The sequence below is a fragment of the Camelina sativa genome, chromosome 11, assembly GCF_030686135.1.
Source record: "Camelina sativa cultivar CO46 ecotype springtype chromosome 11, ASM3068613v1".
NCBI classification, from domain to species: domain Eukaryota; kingdom Viridiplantae; phylum Streptophyta; class Magnoliopsida; order Brassicales; family Brassicaceae; genus Camelina; species Camelina sativa.
Window position 1 is genome coordinate 26637936 of NC_141890.1, and position 26938 is coordinate 26664873.

Below are 26938 nucleotides of genomic sequence, written 5' to 3' on the forward strand. Positions count from 1 at the left end.
CTAACTTTGAAAATCAGCAGGGCTTAGGTCATTGGTTTGAGACTCAAGGAAGGCGACATAGTTTGGGTTAGTCTTGAGGAAGCTCACCAAGCGTGAGATCTCTGCTTGTTGCTCAGGTGCAACCCGCAAAGCCTCAGCTGCAACCCGTGAAGCCTCTGCGTCACGCTCTGCTTGTAGAGCTGCTTGTTCCTCTATCTTGCGATTAGCGTCTTCAAGCTGTTGTTGCAGGGTTGTGAAAGTAGAAGAGCTTCCAGGGTACTTCCGCTTCCCGTTGATGTAACTTCCTAGGCTTCCAACTCCAAAGTATGTTCCTCTATCATTAATGTAAGTAGACTCCATACACAAAACAGAGAGAAAAAGTTATTATAATTACTTAACAATGAAAAACTTAATAGCTTATTAGAAAGAAGCAAATTACCTGAAGAAAGAGCTCATTATCCTCCTCATGAGATAGCTCTGATCGACGTGAAGTACCATCTGAAGACTCATCATTATCCTGACCAGCCAACTTAGCTTCCCTTCTTTTCTTATATGCCTCATGAACTGCTTGCGCTTTCTTATCCACAAAAGTACCATCTTTTTTGGTATGAGTCCTGAGAAAAACTTCAGGAATAGTTGGCGGTCTTCCCAATTTTACTTCCTGGAATGTTAGACAATGAAAATGTTAGGAACCATTTGATGTCAAGTAATTAAACAATGAAAAAGTTATGATGTAACTCACCATCTCTTGTTCGATTTGTAAGTAAGACTTTGGCCCTGATACATGCTTGTGAGGGTCAAGACCATTACGGTCAGACATTCGAGCTGCTGAAGTGGTTGCACTCTTTGCCATGGCTTCTTCTGTGTTCGAATAGTCACACATTTCTTTCCAAAGAGTTCTCTCAATCCACCTCGGTTTCACTTCCTCTCGCTGAGCTGCTGCCTTGGAAACCATGTCTTTCATACGGTTTTGACAAATGCTATAGAACTTTGCTTGAACCACACCGGTTAGAGAGGGATCCCAGGTGTGTGTTTTCTACAAAAGAAGACTATTGTTAGCGATAAAAAAAACCAAGAAAAAAAGATATAAATACAGAAATCAAATTCTACTCCAAAATACAAAATTCTAATCCAAAATACAAAATTCTAATCCAAAATACAAAATTCTAATCCAAATTCTTACCAAGTGGTTCCATGCTCTAATGAGGGAGAGAGGACATTGGTATACTTCTCACGGCCTGGTTGGACAAGCATGTCATGTAAAGAACCGAGTACATCAGCTGGGAGATTTGATTCCCTTGCACTGTCATCCTCCGAATCAACTTCTTCCTCATGTGAGTTTTGCGCTTGAGAACTGTGAAGCGATGCAGAAGCTGCTCGAGGTTGACCAGGTTGAGAAGAGAGTGGTCAATGAGACTGTCGAGGTAGAGGAGACTCTCGTGGTAGATTCGAGACTTGAGGAGACTGTCGATGATGATTTGTGACTGACGGTTGAGGAGACTCTCGAAGTTGACTCGAGAATTCTGGTGGATTCGTCGCGGAGGCGAGAGGTTGAGGAAAAGGATGCCTGGTTGGATCTTCGCCGGAAGGGGATGTTCCGGGAAAGCTCCTCGGTAAGAAGGTGTAGGTCTCGCTGGAGGCTGGAGGTTTGGGACAGGAGTTCCCTGAGAATCAATCTCTGGAACTCGATGGTTCGCCGGCGTGAAGGTATACTGGGGAGGAAGATTGGCGGGTCTGTGATTCGTCGTTTTTGAGGTTCCCGAGGTTCGATGAGAGGGGTTTCTTCTTCCTCCGCCTCTTTTCTTTACTCCAGCCATCAAGGGTTTACGGTTTCGTCGAGTGAGAGGAATTTAGATCTAGGGTTTTGAGGTTTCGCCGTTTCGTCTCTAGGAAGAAGAAGAAATGAGAAAAGAAATGTTAGATTAGGGTTTGTTGGGGGAAGAAAACAAAAAATAATGGGTTTTCGTGTTTTGTTACGGCCCAAATTTTGTTAAGACCCAAATTTATTAAAGCAGTCGCTAAATAGTAGCTCTTTAGTCGCAATCTTTTAGCGACTGTCAAACTGGTCTCCAAATTAGTCGCAAATTGGCGACTACACTACGACAATATGCATCAGTCTCCAATTAGCGTCTATTAGGCGACTGATTTATTTTAGTAGTCATTCAGTAGCGACACAATCGCAATTCAGTCGCTAAATTTAGCGACTATGTTTTTAGTCGCAAATTGCAGTAACCAATTCCATGTTTTCTTGTAGTGTTGGGTAAGAAGAAAAATTACTTAAGTTTCTTAGATAAGAAGAAAGATTACTTAAGTTTCTTGGATAAGAAGAATCAACTCTCTCTGTATTTATCTCCTCTTTTCTTCTGGTTGCTATATAAACTACAAGAGGTAAATACTATAGCTTTTGTTAATATTCATAACTTTTCTCTTGAATTCATATTATGTTTTTAATAGTTTCAGGTTGAAGATGCCTCTGGATTATACCCCTTTCTCAAATATAAATTCTTTGAAAAAAGAATGAAAGAACAGAACTCTAATATCCAAGACATATAATTTTTATCCAGTAGATAAACCTGCAATTATTCGCAGTATCGAAGCAATTTTTGTGGATGCAAAATATATCAACATTATTGTGTGTCTGTGTTTATAGTTATAATCTTCGTATTACATTATAGCTTTCTCAAAGCAAATTTTTTTTTAGCATATTTGTCAACACTACGTGTAAGCAAAGATCATGGCAATATTTATTGTTGATGTAAGATCTCGACAACAATATTAATAACAGGAATTTGGGGTAAAAGCGGAACTGGTCCTTTTATTAACGTAGAAATGAAATAAGAGTTTACAGAAATGACAATCAAAGTTCTAAGCGCAGTCAATACGATTTCGCTAATTGCTCTTTCCTCTCTGATTGTCCAGATTTCGGATCATGTGCGTGCCTGATAGTGACCTCTGATATTTATATAGTGGGCCATTGACCTAGGATTTCTTCTGTTCCTTTTGCAAATGACGATTTTAACCCTACTGCTTGATAGGCCAAATCCATGACTTTAGACCCTAAAATCTTGAAGATTTTCTGTTTGAACCTCTTCAAATGTTTGGGAAAAAAAAGCCCATATCCATATAACCAAATTTTCACTTTGAAGAATACTACGCTCAAAGCAGATATTCAATATTTTTTTTCTGGTTTAATGTTTCTAATTTTGCTGAATCGAATTTTGGCTACTTTTTAAAAACTTAAAGTAATAATTAATAATGATTATTTATTATTTTGATCATAATTTTGTGCGTATGCACGGGGCAGATACTAGTCTCTTTATATAATAAGACTTAGCTAGAGAGAAGTCTCAAGCAAAGTTAGTAATACAAGTCAACAAGACTGTTATTATTAGGCAAAAACAATGCATCTGACAATGTGACATGAGAATCCACTAGCTTCTGGAAAAGAATTAGAGCAATAGAGCTAACAATCATATAAAACACCATGTGGCTCCGTGACATTGAACAACATGCAAAATATCATATAAGTTTTTTTTATAGATACGTTTCAAACCCACGCATAGCATGAGATGTTTCCTAGTATCGAAATAAATAGAACAATGGACATATAAATGCAACTAATGGTAACACTTTTTCATCATAGTTCTAACAGTGGAAAATATGTTCATACGAATAAAACAGAGCCTTTGTCTTATTATTGCTTCAACTTGTTGATGCAAAGCTTCATCTTCAATGAGTCACCACGCAAAAAACGCTTAGGGATCAACATGAAGCTCTCTTCAGGTCTTTGGGAGCTCACTTCTAGAATTCTCTTCACCTCTGATGATTCGTAAGTCATAGTATTCCCATCCACAGTGTATATTAGAAGGTATGTAAACTCTCCTACTTCTGGAGTAGATGGTGCAATGCAGCTTACAGTAACATACACACCATACGGCTCTCTAAAACACTGCACTGCGAACGATAGGTTTATCATATATTCAATTTCAATTAATATCTTATCATTGATGTTCATCCGAACATTAAAGAAATTGTCACAGCAGAACAACATGTATCTGTTCTGGTGGTCACGGGTAAAGTGACGGAACATGTTATCGTATGAGCAAATGTGACTGCAGTCTTCCAGAGGGCATGAGCAAATCTGAAAGAAGGTACATTCCTTCTCATGTGTTGCTTCTTTCCCATAAGAGACATGTTTGGTGCAACCTAAGTTGGCGTTTGGGCATGGGACAAAGATCGATTCAAGAACCTTTTCCATTGCTCTGCAGCGACTGTGACCAACAGGCAAAGCACATGAAGGACACTTATTACTCAGTTTTGGAAAGCATGAAGCGCAAGCTAAAATGTCCATTATCACACTGAAACAAAAAAGAAAAAAAAAACTCAACAAGAGTTACTATCAAAGCCGTATTCAAGAAACGAGCACCTTGCTAGAGTGTTTAATGACCACAATTTCAAATATCATCTTCTTAATGCAAAGTTTGACCCCAAATAAACAGTCATCAAACATGGTATATTGATACATACTTGGAAGATAGGAATAGTGAATGGCTCGACGCAAATAGGGCAGTCGAGAAAATCAAGATCCAGCATTGACGAGCGAGTTTTAGCCTCTGTTCGTTGCCTCTTTCGTAAGTTAATGTTACTCATACCATTTACATCGCTTGAGGAACACTCCATAATGATACACTGAAATTGAATTGATTAAGGTTTATTAGTCTTGACGCTTAAAAATATGAGACATGGTTTTGGTTGAATTCGAACCAAAATATTAATTTCCCCTATTCAATTGTTTGGATTCACTTGACTCAAAATTGTAACAATTCGAATTTACAAACTTTGAATCGAAACAATTCGAAGCCGCACAGCAGTAAACACCCTACTTCTACAAAAATCAATAGGCATAACAAACTAGATCAACATAACGAGATGCTACTGCTAGAACCTGTTTTAGGTTTAGGTTTCTTGGGTAAGAAGAAACTCCACCAGTACATACCTTCTCCTTTCTCTACGCTCTTGACGAAGACAGTTCCTTTTGTGCTTTTAGATTAAATTAGTCTCCTGTAATCTCACGAGCAGATATTATATATTTTGAGTTTTTCAAATTAAAGAATCAATTTCCTTAATTATCTAATAAGGAATATAAGTAATTGCCATAATTTTTTTTTTTGTCAACCTTAGCCAAATGGACTAATTTGAAGAGGAAATTGCACAAAGATTTGTGAAAAGCGTTAGAGCGTTATAAAAAGTTTAGGTAAGCATCAAATGTCAAAACATAAATATTCCAACACAGAGATCTGACTACTTCTCAATAGACAAAAAAAAAAAAAAAAAAAGAACCAACCGAGAGAGATTATGAGCTCGCAGAAACCTTCAGTCCGATGGTAATCTTCATCTCCAACGATTCACCACGCAATAGAGAGTGAGGGACAAACATGAAATTGTCTTGAGGGGTTTCAGAGCTCACTTCAAGAACTCTCTTCACTTCTGGTGATTTATAAGTAAGAGTGTGTCCATCCATAGAGTTGTAGAGACAGTATGCAAGCTTACCTAGTTCGGGAGCAGATGGTGCAATCCATCTAACAGTCACATACAAACCATGCGGCTCATTGAAACATTGCAGTGCAAACAATAGTCTCTTCTTAGATTCCCAAAGTACTAAACTCTTCTCGCTAGCTATGTTCATCTGAACATCAACTGCACTACCGCAAACAAAGGACACAGATTTGGATTCGTGACAGTGGTTATCAACAAAGTGAGTGTAGATGTTATCATATGATCCAGTGTAACTGCATTCCAATGCAGGGCAGAAGCATTGAGTAAAAGTGCATTCCTTTTCATGGATTGATTCTTTCGCATAAGATACGATCTTGGTGCATCCAAACTTGGCGTTACGGCAAGGGACAAAGACTGATTCGAGAACACTCTCCATTGCTCTGCAGCGATTGTGGTCAACAGGCGAAGCACATGAAGGGCACTTATTACTCAGTTTGGGACAGCAAGAGGTGCAAGCCAAATGCCCATTCTCACACTAAAAATCCAAAACCAATCAAAGCTTTAATAACCACACATATTCAAGAGAACGTGAATATGGAAAAGAGACAACTGGTTAATCCAAAAATAAAACTGTCACAGTATAAACCCAAATGTAACTAATATATATACTCGATGTTGCCTAGTTAATAGTTATACACACATTTCAAATGAGAAACAGATTAGAAACAAAACCTGAAAGATTGGAATAGTCAATGCCTCGAAGCAAATGGGACAGTCCAGAACATCCAGACCAAGCAGCATCGCTGAACTACTACGTTGCCTCTTTTTCAAGTGAGTGTTGTTGCGCAATCCTTCTCTGTCACTGTTAGATTCGGAACTGACCACATTATAATTTTGATCATGAATCAGTCTACCTTGTTCCTCATTGCCTCCAGTTTTAGTTTGAGGCTTCCTTGGACAACATCGTAAATGGCGCCACAGATTTGATGATATACGAGGTGTCACCAAAACCTTACCACAATGGATACAACTACACCTTCCTCTGCCATCTTCCCCTGTACCTACCGGTACAAACTCTTTCCAAGCATCAGTTTTTTCCCAGTCACCCTGAACCGTTCCTTGAGTTTCTCCATCACCTTCCTCATTCGTTTCAATACATTCAATCTTAACGTTACGAGTTACAAACTGCAAATCCATTCTGCATGAATCATAAAGAACATAGATGAAATCATTATCTGCTCATTATAATGGCAAAGTGATCTGCTTTATAGAATAATCCCATGTCCCATAAGAAGAGCAAACACACAAAAGCAAAGATTAAATTTTTAAACAAAAAAAAAAAAAAAAAAAAAAAAAACCCTAAATAGAGATGTTAAGAGATAAAAAAAATGAATTTATTTTACCAAAAAAAAAAAAATAAACAATGAATTTATTAAGGGAGTAACACTATCTAGAAGCAAAGAATGAAGAAACTAAAGAACACAAACATGTAAAATCCCTAAAGTCCATGTTACGTTTTGATTTGAATTAGCAATTTTATCTCACTTGCACAGAGCGAATGATTAATGGGTTTTCACCAGAAGAAGCTGCAAAGGACGAAGACGAATTGAGAATTGAGCCGAGAGATTTTGGGGGTTTCTTTTTCGTGAAGATGAACAATTGCGAAGAATGTAAAAAACGCATCGTTTCACTGAATCAACAAAGCTACGTCGTTTTGACCCGAAGGACTTGAAAATTCACTAAGAGGGAGGGGGTATTGATTAGGGGGATTTTACAAGATTTTGTAAATTTTAGATTTGGAGAGACTTTGATGGATATCTAATGATTTTGGTAGATTTTCATAATATTTCTTGTGATTTTAAAAAGAATTTCAATAGGTTTTTTTTTGGAGAGATTTGGTTAGATTTGGTGAGATTTTAAAAGATAGTGAAAAGTGAAAACAATACACAATCATCGACAAGTATAAGAACATAATTGTGTAGAGAAAGCCGAGAAGGTTTTCTTAATCCTGGTGAGTCTTCTTCTTCATGTAGAACAATTGAAAAACAATACACAATCATCAAGAAGTTGATGTTCATAAGCATTGTTAGTTGGTGTGAGTCTTCTTCTTCACCATCACCGCCGTTGAGATGCTCTATCAGGTGGTGGATGACATCGCCGCCGCCGATGATGATAATTAACAAGAAGAACAACTATGGAGCTATGACAATGGCTCAAGAGCTGAAGGAGAAGGCCGAGAAGGTTTTCATCATCGTCTTCTTCTTCGTCCTTCTTAGATTCATCCACTCCTCTTGACAATGACAATGATTTTCCACAGCGCTAAATTTACTTTCCCATTATAAAGGCTATATTTGTAATTAGTTAATACCTAGTGTTCTCCCTCTGTATCGTATATATATTGTACTATAGACTCTCAATAATATATCAAGACTTCCCTTATCTACATGGTATCAGAGCCTCGATCATAACCCTAAAATTTTTCTTTCATCACACTAATCTCCGCAGCCGTCATGACAACCTCTGCTGACGCCTCTCCTGTTACCGGTGAAGTCATCACCATGTCTGCTCAAAACCTTTTCAACGTTAATACGTCCAATGTTATCAAACTCAACGACACCAATTATTTGATGTGGAGCCTGCAGATCCATGCGTTACTTGATGGTTACGCTCTTGCTGGGTACCTTGATGGCTCTGTTGCTGTTCCCTCCCCAACTGTCACTACGAATGATGTTACCACTGTCAACTCTGACTTCACTTTCTGGAAACGACAAGACAGGCTCATCTACAGTGCCCTGCTTGGCGCAATCTCTTCCTCTGTCCAGCCGCTGGTGTCGCGTGCAACCACTTCGTCTCAGATCTGGTCGACTCTCTCTGACACATACGCCAAACCGAGTCGTGGCCATGTTCGACAGCTTCGTACCCAGATCCAACAACTTACCAAAGGTGACAAATCCATTGCTGTCTATATGCAAGGTCACACCACCCGTCTTGATCAACTCGCTCTTCTTGGGAAACCCATGGATCATGAAGAAGCTGTTGATCACATCCTTGCTGGTCTCCCTGATACTTACAAATCTGTTATTGATCAGATTGAAGGCAAGGATAGTCCTCCTACCTTCACCGAGATTCATGAGAGGCTTCTCAATCATGAGTCTAAGCTTATGACTGCTGCGGCCTCTACGACCTCCTCCTTCCCGATGACGGCTCATGTTGTTCAGCATCGTAACTTCACCAACAATAGGAACCACTACAACAACAAGTCACGCTTTTCCTCCCCCAATAACGCCTCTCACAGCAATAACACCACCAACTGGCAGTCATCAACGTTCAACAGGTCTGGTACGCGTAATTCCAAACCTTATCTTGGCAAGTGTCAAATCTGTAATGTCCAAGGACACAGTGCACGTCGCTGTCCCCAGTTCCAGCTGCACCAGTCCTCCAGTCCTATATCGTCCTCCTCTCCATTCACACCATGGCAACCGAGGGCGAATATGGCGGTTAGTTCTCCGTACAATCCAAACAATTGGCTTCTTGACACTGGTGCGACACACCATATAACCAATGACCTCAACAATCTATCTCTTCATCAGCCCTATGATGGCGGCGATGATGTCATTATTGGAGATGGGTCTCCTCTCATGATCTCTCACACGGGTTCCACCATTTTACCCTTTGCTTCTCGTGATCTTGCTCTTCATAAAGTTTTATATGTACCCAACATTCACAAAAATTTGATTTCAGTATATCGTTTATGTAATACTAATCAAGTTTCGGTTCATTTCTTCCCTGCTCATTTTCAGGTGAAGGATCTAAGCACGGGGGCTCTTCTTCTTCAGGGCAGAACCAAAGCTGAACTTTATGAGTGGCCTATGAGTGCGTCTCAAGCTCAACTTCTGTTTGCCTCACCTAGTCCGAAAACTACTTTAGCTTCTTGGCACTCAAGACTTGGTCACCCTTCTCCTCCACTTTTACAATCGCTTATTTCCACTTTTTCTTTACCTGTTGCTTCTTCTTCTCAACCAAAACTTTCTTGTTTGGATTGTCATATCAATAAAAGTCACAAGTTTCCTTTTCATCAAACCTCTATCGTCTCACAACGTCCACTTCAATACGTTTTTAGTGATGTGTGGACATCACCGGTTCTCTCTATTGACAACAACAAATACTATGTCATCTTTGTCGACCACTATACTCGTTATACGTGGTATTACCCCCTCACACACAAATCACAACTCCGTGAAGTCTTTACACTATTCAAACCCTTAGTTGAAAACCATTTTCAAACCAAGATCGACACTCTCTACTCGGATAACGGTGGTGAATATATCGCACTACGCAGCTTTCTACAAGAACATGGGATCACAAATCTCACTACTCCACCTCATACTCCAGAACACAATGGCATTTCTGAACGCAAACACCGACATATCGTTGAGACTGGTCTATCTCTCCTCTCCACGGCTTCGGTTCCCAAGGAATATTGGTCCTATGCATTTTCTACGGCGGTTTACTTGATAAATCGATTACCTACACCGGTCTTAGCCAATCAGTCTCCCTATCACAAGCTCTTCGGTGTTCCACCTCATTATGAGAAGCTCAAGGTATTTGGTTGTCTCTGCTTCCCCTGGCTTCGTCCTTATACGAAGAACAAACTTGATGAGCGCTCAAAGCCGTGCGTCTTCATTGGTTACTCATTAACGCAAAGTGGCTATCTTTGCCTTGACAGAGCAACGGGTCGTGTATATGTCTCCCGTCATGTCCGATTTGATGAGCTCCAGTTCCCGTTCAAGACCAATCTTACTCATTCCTCCGCTCCCATGTCAAATCCCGATCATGCTCACCCATCAGTCGTGTCTCTTGTTTCTCCATCACCGCCACGACCGCCGGTTCTGCCCCCACCATCACCGTGCTTGGATTCTCACCTGGAAATATCGCCGTTGCCAACACTGCCGACTCCGTCGTCGTCAACACAGGTATCGTCTTCCTCTCACTCTTCTTCTCCTCTCTCTCCCCAAAGGCCTGTTGGCCAAGCCCAACATCCAAATAGCCAAATCCATAATGACCAACCAACCTCCTCCAATGAAAGGCCCACTGGTCGAGCCCAACAATCAAATAGCCCATTAATAAACACACATTCTTCCTCCGCCTCCCAAAGGTCCACTGACCGTGACTCGCCACCCGCTTCTCCGTCTCCTCCGTCAATTGAATCACCAGCTTCCTCGACCCCTTCTCCCATATTGCCGAATTTGGTACCAGTTCCACCACCACCTCCGCAAAACACCCACCAAATGCAGACACGAGCTAAGAACCATATTACCAATCCAAATAAAAAGTTTTCTCTTACCACTGCTCTTCACCGACATATTGCTTCAGAACCCTCCACCTATCGACAAGCGCTTAAGGATGACTGGTGGCGTCATGCTATGTCACTTGAATACAATGGTCAGCGTGCCAATGCTACTTGGGATCTTGTTCCTCCAAATCCTGCACAAAATGTTGTTGGTTGTCGTTGGGTCTATAAAACCAAGCTTCTACCGACTGGTGATCTTGATAAATACAAGGCTCGATTAGTGGCTAAGGGGTTTCATCAGCGATATGGACTTCATTATAAGGAAACCTTCAGTCCCGTTGTCAAAGCCGTGTCTATCCGTATGGTTCTCGGTCACGCCGCAAGTCACTCTTGGCCAATTAGACAGTTGGATGTCAATCAAGCTTTTCTCCAGGGTCGCCTTACCGAAGAAGTATACATGGAACAACCACCAGGTTTTGTTGATGCTGCTCATCCTGATTATGTTTGTCGACTTAAGAAAGCAATTTACGGACTTAAACAAGCACCTCGTGCTTGGTACATGGAGCTAAAGAACTACCTCTTGCTAATGGGCTTTGTTAATAGTTTATCTGATGCTTCTCTGTTTGTTTATAGCCATGGGTCGGTTCTCGTCTACATGCTCGTCTACGTCGATGATATCATTGTCACAGGTAACAGTGCTACAGTGGTTGATTCTGTTATCTCAAGCCTTGCCGCACGGTTTTCTCTTAAAGATGAAGGTGATATCCACTACTTCCTTGGCATTGAGGTTACCCGTACCAGCAAAGGCTTACATCTCATGCAACGCAAGTATATATTGGATCTCTTAACCAAAACCAACATGTTAGGAGCCAAACCAGTCTCCACACCGATGGTTGTCTCTCCCAAGCTCACATTACAGTCCGGCTTTGCTTTGAAGGATGCATCACAATACAGGATGGTTGTGGGAAGCCTTCAATACCTTGCGTTTACCCGTCCAGACATCTCTTTCGCTGTCAACCGTCTCTCGCAGTATATGCATCAACCTACTACAGTTCATTGGCAAGCTGCAAAAAGGGTTCTACGGTATCTTGCTGGCACGATGACTCATGGGATCTACCTTCGATCTAACAACATTCTGAACTTACATGCCTTTACTGACGCAAGCTTAGGTGATGATCAAGATGATTCCATCTCCACTAATGCATATGTCATATACCTAGGCAATCACGCCATCTCTTGGTCCTCTAAGAAGCAGAAAAGTGTTGCCCGTTCTTCCACGGAGGCTGAGTACAAAGGCATTGCTAATGCAGCTGCAGAAATTCGATGGATCTGTAATCTTCTCACTGAACTGCACATTCATCTCCCGCTGGCCCCTGTTATCTACTGTGATAATCTCGGCGCAACTTATCTAAGTGCCAATCCCGTTTTTTACTCGCGCATGAAACACATTGCTCTTGACTACCACTTCGTTCGTCAATATATTCAAGCTGGGTCACTCCGCGTCACTCACGTTCATGCTGAAGACCAGCTTGCTGATGCTTTAACAAAACCGCTTCCCGGCCCAGCTTTTACATTAGCTTGTTCCAAGATTGGATTGACCTCAGTCCCTCCATCTTGAGGGGGTGTATAAAGGCTATATTTGTAATTAGTTAATACCTAGTGTTCTCCCTCTGTATCGTATATATATTGTACTATAGACTCTCAATAATATATCAAGACTTCCCTTATCTACACCCATTTCATGTCATTGATTGAACAGAATCTCCAAAGCAGACTTTGGGGGGGGTTAGGATATTTTGGTGGATTTGTTAGTTTTTCAATTTTAAAAAAAGGAAAGATAGTTTGTGGTTTGATTAGATTTTAAAAAAAGATATGAGATGATTTTAAGAGATTTTTATAACAAGAATGACATTGCAGATTTTTAGAAACCTCCATACACACTTTCATACCCTCAACAATTTGGTATTTATAATACTTTGACAAATCTCCTCCATAGACACTTTCTTACACTTCTTTGTTATATCTATTGTTATTAGTGATCACAGGCTCTGGACTTAATTTGGACACGTGACATAGTTAATTTGGTCACAATTCTTAATTTGTATGTCATCACGTAACTATGTTATTCTATTGGATTTCTCATGTAAAAATGTATCCAAAGTCTCCTAAAATCTGTGTTTTAATTTTCTATGTTACATTTTGAATAACAGCTGATTCTATATGATTTTGACAAATTATTAATTGAATAACAAGATATTTTTTACAACTAAAACAGCATTAGAAGTCTCTCAAAATCTGTTTCTGACGTATTTTACAAAGAATTTGTTAATTTTTGAATAACAATTAATTAGATATGATTTTTCACAAATTGTATATTGAATAACAAGTGATTGTATATGATTCTGAATGATTTTACAAAAATCTCAAGTTGAATAACATAGGATTTAAGAGAATAAATTGAAATCACTAGTTGAATAACAAGTGATTTTACAAATTTTCCAAAATCTTTTAAAATGTCTAATTCAATACCTCCCTCTAAATAAAAGAGAACATTTCAAAGGAAAATATAAAGGAATTTTGTAAAAATACTATACAGTTTCCCGAGCTTGAAAATTGAAATGAAAAATTCTCTCTTGTTCCACCATTCTTAGTTAACCAATCAAAATATAACAATATGACATATGATATCATATAAAAAAATCAAAAAGACAAAACAAATTAAAAAAACAAATTATGTAAATTTTTAATTAAAAAAATTATGTCCATCTGGATTTATATTTTATAATTAAACAAATTTTATAATTGTTTAGGTTTATATAGAGTTTAGATTTTATAATGAAACAAAATTATATGTGGGATTGAGTTTATAAAAGATTGGTTAGGGTTTAGAATTTAGATTTTACACTTAAATAAAATTATATGTCGGTTTGGGTTAATAAAAAAGTGATTAGGGTTTAGGGTTTAGATTTTAAAACAAAATTATATTTCAGTTTGGATTTATAATTGAGAGGTTAAGATTTGGATTTTATAAATAAAAGACTATAAATAATGTTACGATTAAAGATTTTATAATTAAAAACTATAAATAATGTTATAATTAGTGATTTTAAAATTGATTTTAAATATTATCCGAGCTTGAAATTTTAAATTCTTGTACCATTTAACTTAATTACTGTTTTTTAACAATGAATGTGAAAATATACTCAAACCAAAAAGTCATGTTTACAATCAATGCGTCCTTATATCAAAAACAGGTTGATTAAAAGCTGAAAGATATGGAGACAGAGAAATTAGACACGAGAGGCCAACCAGAGCTGTAGTCCGTCACTAAACTTAATTACTGTTTTTACCACAACTTGATTACTGTTTTAAACGATTTAGACTTAAATCCGATCCACAACACGGGTTTGGTGGTTTTTGCATCCCACTCGAAGCAGGCTTATGCGGGTATGGTTGTTTCTGCATCTCGGTAAACTTATCAGATAACATACATACACCAACTTCTGTAACCAGCGTAAAGGCACCTTCTGAGCCATTAAGCTTGTTCTTGTCCGGATGAAGCAAAAGTGCTAACTTCTTGTACTGGAAATTAATGGATTGGAAAAATGGAAATTAATAAAAGAAAATTCATTACTAATTAAGTGGAGTGAATAGGAAATTATTTAGCACACAGAGAATATTCTATTGTATTTGATTGAGAGAAGTAAGCAAATATTATGTTTTGATATTCGTATTGTAGAAGCAAGTTAGGAGCCTACACATCGGCAATGAAAGGAGTCTACTACTAGCCTACTACCCTATGTGTCTTGCATTTATCGCACTTTACCCACAACATACGGCTTTTTGATGAATCCCTAGACTTCTTGCTTTCTCCCTCTGTTGTTGGTTTGATGCTCTATGCATATGAGTGCATGCTTCTCTCGACTTCCTCCTTTTATCATAAGAAGCTCTCTTAACCTTATCAGATAACAAACACCAAGCTTCTAAAACCAGCTTAAAGGCGCCTTCCGCACCATCAAACTTGTTCTTGTCCGGATGAAGCAAAAGAGCTAACTGCTTGTAAGTTTTCTTCACTGCTTCTTCATCCGCTAAAGGATCGACGCCAAGAATCTTGTACCAATCAGCCTCTCCTCCTCTGTTTGATACTTTGATGCATAGATATAAATGATGCATAGATATAAACATTGATCATCATTGAAACTTGCTTCAAACCATCAAGATTTGGATACAACAGCTGAGCCTTGTTAATGAAGTTCTTCGCACCATCGTAATCATTCTCCGAGAGTTTCTTCTTAGCAATCTCCATTGCTGTTCTAGCTTCTTCTTCCATCTTCTCTTCAGATATAAAACAGAACCAGTCCAGAGGGTAGCACAGAGAGATCCGAAGAAAAAACGAATAGAGATTTTGCAGTAACTCAGTGGGCGATATAACAAAAGCCGTGAAAGGTCTCTCTGATCAACTTTAACCCTAGAAGTGTTTTTTTTTTTTTTTTTTTTTTTTTTTTTTTTTTTTTTTTAACCCTAGAAGTGTTACAATACAAACAAGAGCGCTTTGGTATATTTATACGGCTCTTTTTCCAATTTCCAAAAAGAAGACTGATTTCCTTTTTTCTAAGGGGATTATTAAAGGCAAAATTACAAATTAATTGAGTAACCAAAAAGGAAAATATTATGTCGGGCGCTACTTGTTGGTATTGATTTCAGTTTTTTTTTTTTTTTTTTTTTTTTTTTTTTTGTCTTTGTTTTAATTGGAAGCAACTCTTAAAATTGTTGATTTTGTAACATTAAAATTTTCTTAAAATATTTGAAAATGTAAAATGCTAGATCAATTGCTATATTGCGAGTTTTCTGAAATCTAGTATCTCAACGGTGAAGTAGTGAACCGAGAAACCAGCCAAGCCAAAGAAAATATAAACGTCTACATCTGATTTTAGTTTTAGATTCATCAGAACATTCATAGTACAAATGCTGTTTTGTACTACGATAGATCTTCAATAGACAAAAACAAAAGAACCTAGAGAGAGAGACTATGATGAGCCCACACGAACCTTAAGTCCAATGCTAACCTTTATCTTCAACGATTCACCATGCAACAAAGAGTGAGGGACAAACATGAAATTGTCTTGAGGGGTTTCAAAGCTCACTTTAAGAACCATCTTCACTTCTGGTGACTTATAAGTAAGAGTGTGCCCATCCATTGAGTAGTAGAGATAATATGCAAGCTTCCCTAGTTCCAGAGTAGATGGTGCAATGCATCTAACAGTCACATACACACCATGCAACTCATTGAAACACTGCAGTGCGAACAATAGTCTCTTCTCAGATGCACAAAGTACTACAATTTTCTCTGTAGCTATGTTCATCTCAACATCAACTGAACCACCGCAAACAAAGGACAGAGAATTGGATTCGTGACAGTGGTTATCAAAAAAGTGAGCGTAGATGTAACTGTATGATCCGGTGTAATTGCAGTCCAATGCAGGGCAGGCACATTGAGAGAGACTGCAGTCCTTTTCATGAGTTGATTCTTTACCATAAGATACATTTTCGGTGCATCCAAACTTAGCGTTTCGGCAAGGGACAAAGACTGATTCGAGAACACTCTCCATTACGCTGCAGCGTTTGTGGCCAACAGGCGACTCACATGTAGGGCACTTGTACCTCAGTTTAGAACAGCAAGAGGAGCAAGCCAAATGCTCATTATCACACTGAAATGTAATACCAATCAAAGCTTTAAGAGAACACGAATATGGAAAAGAGAAAACAGATTAACGTGCGAATCGCATTGTCACAGTAAATAAACATAAATGTAAGCTTAAGAAAATCTGCATTGGTAAATAACATAAAGAGATTCAAACATTTGATAGTTCATGATATAAACTCGATCTTGCCTAGTTATACACACATTGCAATAGAGAGACTGCAACTCAGGGAGAAACAGATTAGAAACAAAACCTGAAAGATAGGAATCGTCAATGCATGGAAGCAAATGGGGCAATCAAGAATATCCAGACCAAGCAGCATCCCCGAGCGTGTCTTGCCCTCTGATGTCAAACTACGTTGCCTTGTCGAGACATTGTCGCTCACTTCTTCTCTGTTGCGGAAGGATTTGGGAACTAAGGCTCTCTTCACGTCAGTAGATTTATGTTTGCGTCTGACCTGTTCATCATTGCCTCCTCTTTTACTTTCAGGCCTCTTTGAGCAAATGTAGTAAATGACGCCTCAAATGTGATGTTCCATAAAGCCTTTCTATTATATAACTCCTACTACAATGGATGCAACAACCCCTTTTTTTGCCATCTTCCCCTACTCCTACTGATACAAACTCTTTCCAAACTTCAGCTTTTAAGTTTTGATTAGAATCAAAGATTGTTTGAATCGGTTGAGTCAGACTTTGTACTGTTCCTTGAGTTCCTTCGTCAACCTCCTCTTTTATTTCCATACATTCATTCTCAGCATTAAGTGTTGCAATCATTTCCTGTGACTGGTAATCCATTACTCTGCATAAATTAAAAACATCATTTGTGTTAAGAGTACAAAGAAAAAGAAAAAATACGAAATCATCTGCTTAATGGCGAGTGTGCATACACAACAAACAATGTAGAAACTCAAAATCATAAATGCTTAATAAGACTTTTTCAATAGCATAATCCCATTCGCAGCAGAAGAGCAAACACGAAAAACAAGACTACAGAAGAATTTAAGTACTTATCATAACTGAAGGTAATCAAGACACAAGTACACAACCACAGAACAATCATAAATAACCCCAAATATAAATGGTAAGAGATGAACATCGCCTAAACAGAAGACAAGTACACAACCACTGAACCACAGAACAAGCAAAGTCAGATTAATCACAGAACAATGATAGACAATTACGTACCAAAAGGGGAAGAATGAAGAGAAAAGTTTGAAACTTTTTCATACAACAATCGTTTTCATAGTATCACAACTCACAACTCGTACAAGCCATATTCATAACAAACAATCATGTAGAACAAACAAAAGTAGATTAATCACAGAACAATCATAGACAATGATTTACCAAATCAAAGAGCTAATCATCAGAGCTATATGAGAGTAAAAGGGGAAGAACCCAAGAAAAAAAAAAAAAAAAAAAGAGAAAGCTTGGACCTTTAACATAGAACAATCGTTTTCATAGTGTCACAGCTCATACAAGCCATATTCACAACAAACAATCATGTAAAACGAACAAACTCAGTTCAACCACAGAATAATCATAGACATAGCATACCAAATTAAAGAGCTAATCAAATCAGAGCTACATGAGAGTAAAATGGGAAGAAACAAAAAAGAGAAAATTTTGAACCTTTTACACATACAACAATCAAATTAGCAGACCGAACCCTGTCATGCACACACACACATTACACATATGTTAATGCATTATAACAATAAACAGTTATAGTGAAGAAAAATATCAAGAGATAAAGAGTTTTGTTAACTAAGAACAAAAATGCGAAAGTCCATGCCAAGTTTCAGTTCGAATTAGTACCTTTATCTCAACTGAACATAACAAACGACTAATGGGTTTCTCCAGAATGAGACCAGAAGAAGAAGAATTGAGAATGAGACAAGAAGGAGAAGAGATTCAAGGGTTCTCTTTTTTTGAGAATCATGATTGGCGTGACTATCTAGAGTGAAGTACAAAAGAGTGCGTGAGTGAGAAGAAGCATAAAACGCATCGTTTTAGTGAACTAAAATAGTTGAAAAGCACCAGTGATAGATTTTTTTTTTTTTTGGACGAACACACTAGTAGTAGTAGTAGTAGATATGCTCTGTATGCCGCGGTTAAACAAACATGTGGTGTCGCGTTAAAAGTCCAAAAGTATAGAACCTAAATGTGAATTTTACAAGAAAACACGTTGATTTCAGACAGATTTTCTGACGGAAAAAATCCGTATGAAATTTCTGACAGTTTTCCAATAGGTTTCCGACATATTTCTGAGGAAATTCTGAGGAAAACACGTCTTTCAGAAAACCTTCCGAAATTTATTAATCCGTCGGTAATTTATTGGAAATTTCTGACGAAAACCCGGTCGTCGGAATATCCTCAGAAAATTTTCAAAATTTTCGAATGGCTTTCCGGGGACTAGAAGACTGTTGGTTTATTCTAACAAATATCTGACGGATTAATGAGAAATTTGCCATTATAATCCATTTATCCTTGCTTCACAAGCCGATCAAGTATGCTACATTAGATATCCATGGGCAACTGAAGCAAACGACCCTTGGATCACAGTGATGTTAATAAAACCTAGAGGAAGGATTGTTGGGATTTTCGATGATAGTGAACATGAACCTATGTAGCAAAACTCATTGGTACCATATGAGCGGTTGACCACTCTTTAGAAACTTATCGTGTCGTTGATTTCACCAATTTTGTAGATGACGAGGTTTACGATGATTCTGAGGAAGAGAATGGAGAATTTAATTTGAGGATGCTTCTGATTCGAACAATTCTGAATATTCATCGGATGAAGAAGACGAGGAATAAATTGTATTAATTTTGTATTTTATTCTTATGTATGTATTTATAAAAAACATGGAAATAAATTTTAACTCTTGAAGTTTTCGTATAATAATTTCATAAATTTAAATTAGCATTTATATATATATATATAAAATTTAGTATGTATTTGTATATTTATATATTAAATATGTTTATATATATATATATATATCAGTCACGGTATTACAGACGGATAACCAAGGAAACTAATATGGCATCGCAAAACCGTTGGACAATTCCTCGAAAATCCGTAAGAAAATTCAGAGGGCTGCCCGAGGGAAGATGAATGTGGTCAGATTAAAGAAAAAAACTCATTTTCTAAGAAAACCCTCGGAAATTTCCGATGAATTACCGAGGCTTAAACCGCGTCCTCTGAAATCTGTCAGAAAATTCCTCAGCGTCCTCTGAAATTCGTCAGAATTTTCCGACGACTTCCTAGGGATTTTTATTTATATAAAGAATTTAGTAGTTTTGATACATCTAATGTGTTGTCTAATATTATAATAAGCCATATTTGACAATAAATTAGATTATAAAGCATTGTACCACAAAAAAATACAACACTTGAAAGATTACTACATTATCTACACTTAAGTGTTTATAAGATGATATAAGAGATATAGTTGAAACTTAGTGTAAAGTTATTTGATTTGTAAAAACTATGTGATTTTTTTATCTATTATGATCCTAAATGTAATTGTGTTGACAATATGTCTTAGTCTAGTTTTAAACAACTCTTAAGATCAATCAATTTTTATAAAATTGTTATAGAAAATAAAATCCGTCTGAAATTTCTCGGAAAATTTCGACGGACTACCAAGGGGTTGTGATATTTCCGACGGAATTCCCAGGGATGTGGACTGTTCCAAGGAATTTCTGAAGTTTGTTTTTTCGGTTAAATAAATGGTTGACTGGCCAATAAATATACATGCAATGATTATGCGACCGATTTCCGAGGGGACCAAAAATTTTCAGACGGATTTAAGAGGGATGGTGAATTTTCGACGGTTTTGCGAAGCGAAAAATAATACCCGCCTATTATTTCATTCATGCGGCAAAACCCTAATTGTGTCCTAGGGATTTCCGACGATTATGTCCCTCTGAAAGATTTATATTTATACATGGCCTCATAATTTTTTTCCAGCCGCAACTCCACTGCTAAAACCGTTCGTTGCTCCTCTGTCGGTGTTATTCTCCTCCCCGCCGCTTGTTTCCTTGCTGCCGGTCTTTCCTTCCTCCGCTAGTCCCGCCACCGGTAGCCATCTCTTCCCTCCGCTGGTGATCTTTTCCTTCCTTCCGCTGGTGGTCTTCTCCTCTCCTCCGCCGTCGGTCATCTGCTTCCCTTCCACCGCCGGTCATCTGCTTTCCTCTGCCAATGGCCTCCTTCAACCGGTCACCATCTACAAACATTTGAAATTATGTAAGTTTCATATTTTATTATGATTTTGATTTGTGATTCTTAGTTTTGTTTGTTAATATTTTGTTAGAATTAGGTTTTTGAATACATTTAATTAGATCTTGAAAAGATTTATTATCTAATTAGGGTTTTGATATGGATTTAGATTTTAATTTTAGAAAGAATTTATTTGTGTAGAAATAATTTAAAAAGAAATTATTTTAGAATTAGGTTTTTAAAAACATTTTATTTATTTGTTGATTATTAATTTAGAAGATTTTGATATTAGTTTAAAGATATTGATTGGATTTAGTTTTGAAGTTGTTATATTTTGGGATTTAGAATAGTTTTGTAAATAAAAAAAATACTTTTTATTTGATTACTAATTTATTTAAATTGTGTAGGTTTTTCTTATAATTTTGATATTAGTTTAAAGATATTGATTGGATTTAGTTTTGAAGTTGTTAAATTTTGAGATTTAGAATAGTTTTGTAAATAAAAAAAATACATTCTATTTGATTACTAATTTATTTAAATTGGGTAGGTTTCTTATAATTTTTATATTAGTTTAAATATTTTGATTGGATTTAGTTTTAAATTTGTTATATTTTGGGATTGAAATAGTTTTATAAATAAATAAAAAATATATTTAATTTGAATAGTAATTTATTTAAATTGTGTAGGTTTTTCTTATAATTTTGATATTAGTTTAAAGATTTTGATTGGATCCATGTTATTTATTTGTTGATTACTACTTTATTAAATTGTGTAGGTCTTATGGAGGAATTGAAGCAAGAAAACCTCAAGATTAAGGAACAATTTATCAAGATTATCAAGATTAAGGAACCTCAAGATTATGGACCCAAACAACACTCTCCCAACTTCAAAGTTTCATTTCCTCCCAATTTCCTGGACAATTCCCTCCTCCTAATCCTAACTAATTTGTTTTTTTTTTCACTATTTTAATTTTATGAAAATTGTTATTTAGTTGGATAATTATTTTGTATTGGGATGTCTATATTTTTTATTAGGATATTTTCAACTATATAGGATGTATATAGTTGGATAATTATTTATTTTCAGCTTTTTGATATATTGTTATTTTATTTATTATTGATTTTTTTTATATTTATATATTTATATTTTTATTTGTAATTTTGTAATTTATATATAAGATCCCTCGGAAAGTCCTCGGAAACTCCGTTATCATCAGAAAGTCCTCGAAAACAAGATCCCTCGAAAATCTTATCTCTTGGAAATCCCTTAAAAACGTGAAGCCCTTGGAATTCTCTCGAAAGACTTTTATCCTTGGAATTCCGTCGGAAATCTGGACTCTCGGATATTCGTTGGAAAGTAAATCCCCTTGAAAATCTCTCGGTAATTTGGCGTCCTTGGAAATCCCTTGGAAATAATTCACCCTTGGAAATTCGTCGGAAATTTCCAACGGATTTCAGACGATTTCTAATTTCCGACAAGTGGTTTCCGAAGACTTTTTATTCTTGGTAAATTGTTAGAAAATGCTGTTTCCGAGGGACTACGGACGATTCTCTCCCTTGAAAATTGGCTGTTTTCTTGTAGTGATTTGTGAGTTGGTTAGTGAAGTTTATACCCTTGATCAAACGAGGCCGGAGTTTGAAAAGAGAAAAAGAGCTAAATATATATATATATATATATATATATATATATATATATTTTTGGTTAAATAGAGATAGAGCCATGGAGTTTCCCAAAAAAAAAAAAAAAAAGGTCCCGAGTCTTTACGTACGTAGCTTCCTAAACCATGATGCAAATATGATAAATACTAGCTGATTTCCCATCATCAGTCAGACCATTGTACCATTTTTTTTTATCAAAAATATATTAAAGTATCACAATGAAAAAAACCAAGAACATACTAGTAGTAGATAAGGAATTCACGTCTTAAATAAAATAGAAATAACGTTGAATGGGAAACAAGAAAAGAGTACTAAAGTACATAACCAACATAAAACTTGTTTCATAGCCTTCTTACTCTTGGTTCAACTTGCTGATACAAATCCTCAACTTCAATGCTTGACTTCCATGCAAGAAATAGGTGGGAACCAACATAAAATCTTCTTCAGGGGTTTGGAAATTCAATTTCTGAATTTTCTTGACCTTTGGCAAATCAAACGTCATATTATATTTTTCCAGAAAGGTGGAGATGTGACAGGAGAACTCACCAACTTCCAGAGCAGAAGGAGCAATACAGCTTACAGTCACATAAACACCATGTGGTTCAGTGAAACAGTGAACAACAAACAACAGACCATCCTTACGTTCCTTCATAACAACTGAAGTATACTCAGTCAATTCAAAGTATACTTGAGCGAATTTATCTCCAAAAGTAAACCGATAACTATATCCGCGTTCACCTTTGTGAATTTTAAAGTAAGAGTATAGATCCTTATAAGAGCCAGTGTACTTGCAATTCCGTGCAGGGCATGAACATAGCGAGAAAGTACATTCCTTCTCATGAGTTAATTCTTCTCCGTAAGAAAACTTCTGTTTGCAACCAAACTTGACGTTTGGACATGGTACAATGACTGCCTTGATAACCCTCTCCATTGCTCTGCAACGAATGTGACCAATGGGAAGAGCACACGAAGGACGTTTGTTCCTCAATTTGTTACAGCATGTCGAACATGATATATGTCCATTATCACACTAAAAATGCAAAAGAACAAAATTACTACTAAATCAGTATTGAAACGATTTAAAAAAAAAAAAACAATAGTAAACGATTTTGAATTACCAACACGATGTCGAAAATTTTGTTAAAAATATTGAGATTAAAGTAAAAAAAATATTAATAAGAAACGTAACCTGTAAGATAGGAGTAGTAAGTGCATCAGTGCAAATGGGACAATCAAGAGCTTTTCGATCAAGCAGCGTTGCGGAACAATCATCAACGTCGTTTTCATCATTGGATGATTCACAAAGTAAGTTATTTTGATTTCCAAGCCCAGCCATGTCTATGGACAGGTACGAAGAGCTTTTGAGAATTTTCTTTTCTCTTATGAGATTCATAGAAAGAAGATATATATAAGTATAAGAGATGGCTCATTAACAACTATTGCCGAAGAGTTTTTTTTTGTTTTAATTCCGAAGAGTCTTTTATCTGAATTCATCCCATATTCATAAATTCTTCTCGAAAATAGCTTGCATTCAATTGGGTGGGAGATCTCCTAAGAGTTTTGTTTTTCTCGTATAAAAAAAAAACTTATCAAAAATATTAAAAAAAAAAATTAAAACAAAACTTAAGCAATATACTTTAATTAATGTCATACATAATAATTAATTACCTTGTTTTATTTTCTTTCGCAAATGCCATAATGATATAAACTTAAAAAAAAAAAAAAAAAGACTCCATTCAAAACAAACAAATTATACAATCAAATTCTTAAGAGTTAAGACTCCCTCCATTTTTTTTTCACTGATAATGAATTATCCCCTATATATTAATAAAAAAACACATTTGCAAAAATACTGATATGTCAACATTACAGAGCTCATAACACTTTTATCAATTAATCCTCGAGATAATAATTTATTTACAGTTCTCTGCCATTATATATATTTTTTTTAAATTATAAATAAAAATGTTAAACCTAGACTTGTCTCTCCTCTCACCTATAAATACTTTTTTTTAGGGAAAATTGAAAATAAAGAAGGTTTATTCAAACATTTGTCCACCTACACTTTTTTTTAAGATTGTCCTTTGTGACGAAAATACCCCTACTAATAGATATAGGGAAGTTTTTTGAAGTTTAAACCAAAAAACTAATAGAAAACACATGTTAGTAAACAACTGTGTAAAAAAAATTTTGAAATTTTTTTGTATGGGTGTCAAAAATCTGTTTGTAAATTGATGATTTCTGGTCTAAATTGTCCATAAAAGTTTTTCTACGATTTTTTCAAGTTCTGAAATATTTTGGAGTATTCATTATATAGTTTGTACATGTTCTACGCAGTTTAGACGGAAATATTTGTTCACAAAACTTCAGAACCTGAATTTTGTATGTTATACAAAATTAAGAATATGTATTCTATATTTTTCTTCATTCTACATCAATTCATAATATATTTTTCACGTTTTACCCTATATACTAAAAGAAGTAGAAGATATATCATAGACATTTTAGAATTTATAATCTGTAAAACTTATAATACTATAGAAATAGAAAGAAAATAAATTAAATAAGGAAAGTGAATATTTTTTGAATAATCTTAATTTATGGTTACGATTCTATATTTATTGTTTAGATATGTTCTAATATATTTTAGAATGTGTATTCTTAATTATTTAGAAGAAAGACAAATACAGAAAAAATCGACATTCTACATGACTTAACCTAACGTGATCGTTTGTTTACCCTCTCTTCCACCTTCCACGAAATTTTTATTTACCTGATTATGATGCAAATCTATGTTACTTGTGGTGTATGGAGATTGGATGCCAATAAGGAGTGGAGATTTATTGATGATGAAGGAAAACGTGCGAGATTACTGAATTTGCAACCCACTACGTCTCTTGAAAAGTTTAAGGTGATGGTTTCAGAAGACTATGAAATAGAGCAAAGTATGTTTGATGTGGAATTCAGTTATTTACCCTCAGAAGTTAAAGTTGATTCTCCTCCCGTTGTATTGACAAATGATAGAGGAATGAAAAATTTTCTTGCATATCTGAAAAGGAAAAACATGATTCGGTTATTTGTTACGTTCAAAGGAATAGTTGATGATCATAGGAGCAAAGTCCAGTTCGATTTGAATAAGGACCCACATGATACAAGTGATGGTGATGATGTGGGAGTTGATCTGGGAAAATCTCTCGCTATTATTTCAAGGAACTAGGTTTTGAACCCACGCGTAGCGTGGGTTTATTTGATATATTTTGATAAAAATTATATATGATTGATTACGATAATAAAATATTATCTCATAAAAAAATTAAAATTAGTACTAAGGAAAAAAAATTAAATTTCAGATACACAATTTTTTAAAATATAAAAATCAGTTGTATTAGAAAATCAAATCTGATAAAAAAAACCATAAATTTAACTTGACGTCCAGGCGAGGCAAATCAAACTGATGACCTCACATATCCTAAACCATTTTCTTTGACCACCAGAAAACGAAACAATTTTATATTCATGAATTTAACTCGTTTTCATATTTAATTGATCGCTACCACCTATATTTTCGTGTTTTTTATTCAATGTTTTCTTATTCTTCATATTCCTTCTTGTCATTTTCATTGTCAAATTTTGTGTTAATTGTCATCGTAACTTTTACCGTTTGGTTCTTCGTTATACTCTTTTCCTTCTTCTTCCTCATCAACTTCTTCACATTCTTCCACTGAAAAACCTTTTTTCAGACTACCACACAACTTGTTAACCCATCAAACTCCAAGAACAAAATCATTTATTTTCTCATAAAATTTGTGAAATTCATGATTACCAGCATAGTCAACACATGCACCCAATTATTGACAGTTTTATCCATATACTTATTTGGTTTTAGATCCACGCATTTAGAAACTTCTTAAACCAAAATCCTTACTTGGTTTATAATATTTTAAAAACATAATAAAATATACTAATAATTATTTATTTAATATGAATCATATGATATATAGAAATATGAGTACACTATAAGAACATATTAATTATAAATAAATAATATCAATTATATTATATCATCAAATAATATCAACCATATCATATTATCAAATAACCGTAACTATATATAACAATAACCGCTTGAACCGTAACCGTTTAACCGTTTGTTAAACGGTTCTGGTTAAGGTTACAAAAATTTCTAACCATAACCGATGGTTAATAAAATTTAACCGTGACAACTGTAACCCTGGTCATGCCTATGTATAGCTAATAAAACATGTGTGTTTGTCGTTCATCTTTCTTCTTTAAACCTCAAAATTTGACTCAAACATCAAATTAAGGTCTTGCGATGTCAATCCTTCTTCTTTAGACCCAAAAATAAAAAATTAATGAAAGAATATCAACTCATCTCTAAAATCATACACAAAAATATGTTTTACAGCTCATAAAAAATAAAAAGCACAAATGTAGATAAATAAGAAAATTTATGTTTTGCATCAATATTTATAATATTTTAAGCTTTAAACGGTTTCGAAATATAAAATTTGAACCTTTTAAAATTTTTCAATATTTCTAATATTTTAAACTTTTAAAATTTAAAA

The 26938-nt window shown here is 35.8% G+C and overlaps 2 protein-coding genes and 3 pseudogenes across 3 annotated transcripts; all 5 read right to left on the bottom strand.

Moving 5' to 3' along the window:
- Nucleotides 1-1010, bottom strand: LOC147934436 (uncharacterized). Its single transcript, XM_087472632.1, has 3 exons — nt 722-1010; nt 419-640; nt 1-333 (listed from the first exon to the last, which is right to left on the bottom strand). The coding sequence occupies exons 1-3, from the start codon at nt 941-943 to the stop codon at nt 1-3; spliced, it is 777 nt and encodes a 258-aa protein (XP_087328758.1). The 5' UTR covers nt 944-1010.
- A 2663-nt stretch (nt 1011-3673) lies between these two features.
- Nucleotides 3674-4659, bottom strand: LOC104728273 (E3 ubiquitin-protein ligase SINA-like 7; annotated as a pseudogene).
- Nucleotides 4660-5197: 538 nt separating this feature from the next.
- Nucleotides 5198-7156, bottom strand: LOC104728275 (E3 ubiquitin-protein ligase SINA-like 7). Its single transcript, XM_087476473.1, has 3 exons — nt 7021-7156; nt 6208-6673; nt 5198-6010 (listed from the first exon to the last, which is right to left on the bottom strand). The coding sequence occupies exons 2-3, from the start codon at nt 6670-6672 to the stop codon at nt 5333-5335; spliced, it is 1143 nt and encodes a 380-aa protein (XP_087332599.1). The 5' UTR covers nt 6673; nt 7021-7156; the 3' UTR covers nt 5198-5332.
- Nucleotides 7157-15640: 8484 nt separating this feature from the next.
- LOC104724154 (E3 ubiquitin-protein ligase SINA-like 7) lies at nt 15641-18416 on the bottom strand (annotated as a pseudogene). The gene is made up of 4 exons (XR_015572611.1): nt 18285-18416; nt 18099-18136; nt 16721-17265; nt 15641-16473 (listed from the first exon to the last, which is right to left on the bottom strand). The product of XR_015572611.1 is annotated as an E3 ubiquitin-protein ligase SINA-like 7 (transcript).
- A 2073-nt stretch (nt 18417-20489) lies between these two features.
- On the bottom strand, nt 20490-23688 carry LOC104728276 (E3 ubiquitin-protein ligase SINA-like 7 pseudogene; annotated as a pseudogene).
- Nucleotides 23689-26938: the final 3250 nt, after the last annotated feature.

Excerpts from the sequence above, each read along its gene's own strand:
- LOC147934436 (XM_087472632.1), bottom strand. The coding sequence starts at position 943 with ATGAAAGACATGGTTTCCAAGGCAGCAGCTCAGCGAGAGGAAGTGAAA. Across the intron at positions 641-721 it reads TACAAATCGAACAAGAGATG|GAAGTAAAATTGGGAAGACC; the intron begins GTGAGTTACATC and ends CTAACATTCCAG. Across the intron at positions 334-418 it reads ATAATGAGCTCTTTCTTCAG|TCTACTTACATTAATGATAG; the intron begins GTAATTTGCTTC and ends TTGTGTATGGAG.
- LOC104728275 (XM_087476473.1), bottom strand. The coding sequence starts at position 6,672 with ATGGATTTGCAGTTTGTAACTCGTAACGTTAAGATTGAATGTATTGAA. Across the intron at positions 6,011-6,207 it reads TGACTATTCCAATCTTTCAG|TGTGAGAATGGGCATTTGGC; the intron begins GTTTTGTTTCTA and ends TTGGATTTTTAG.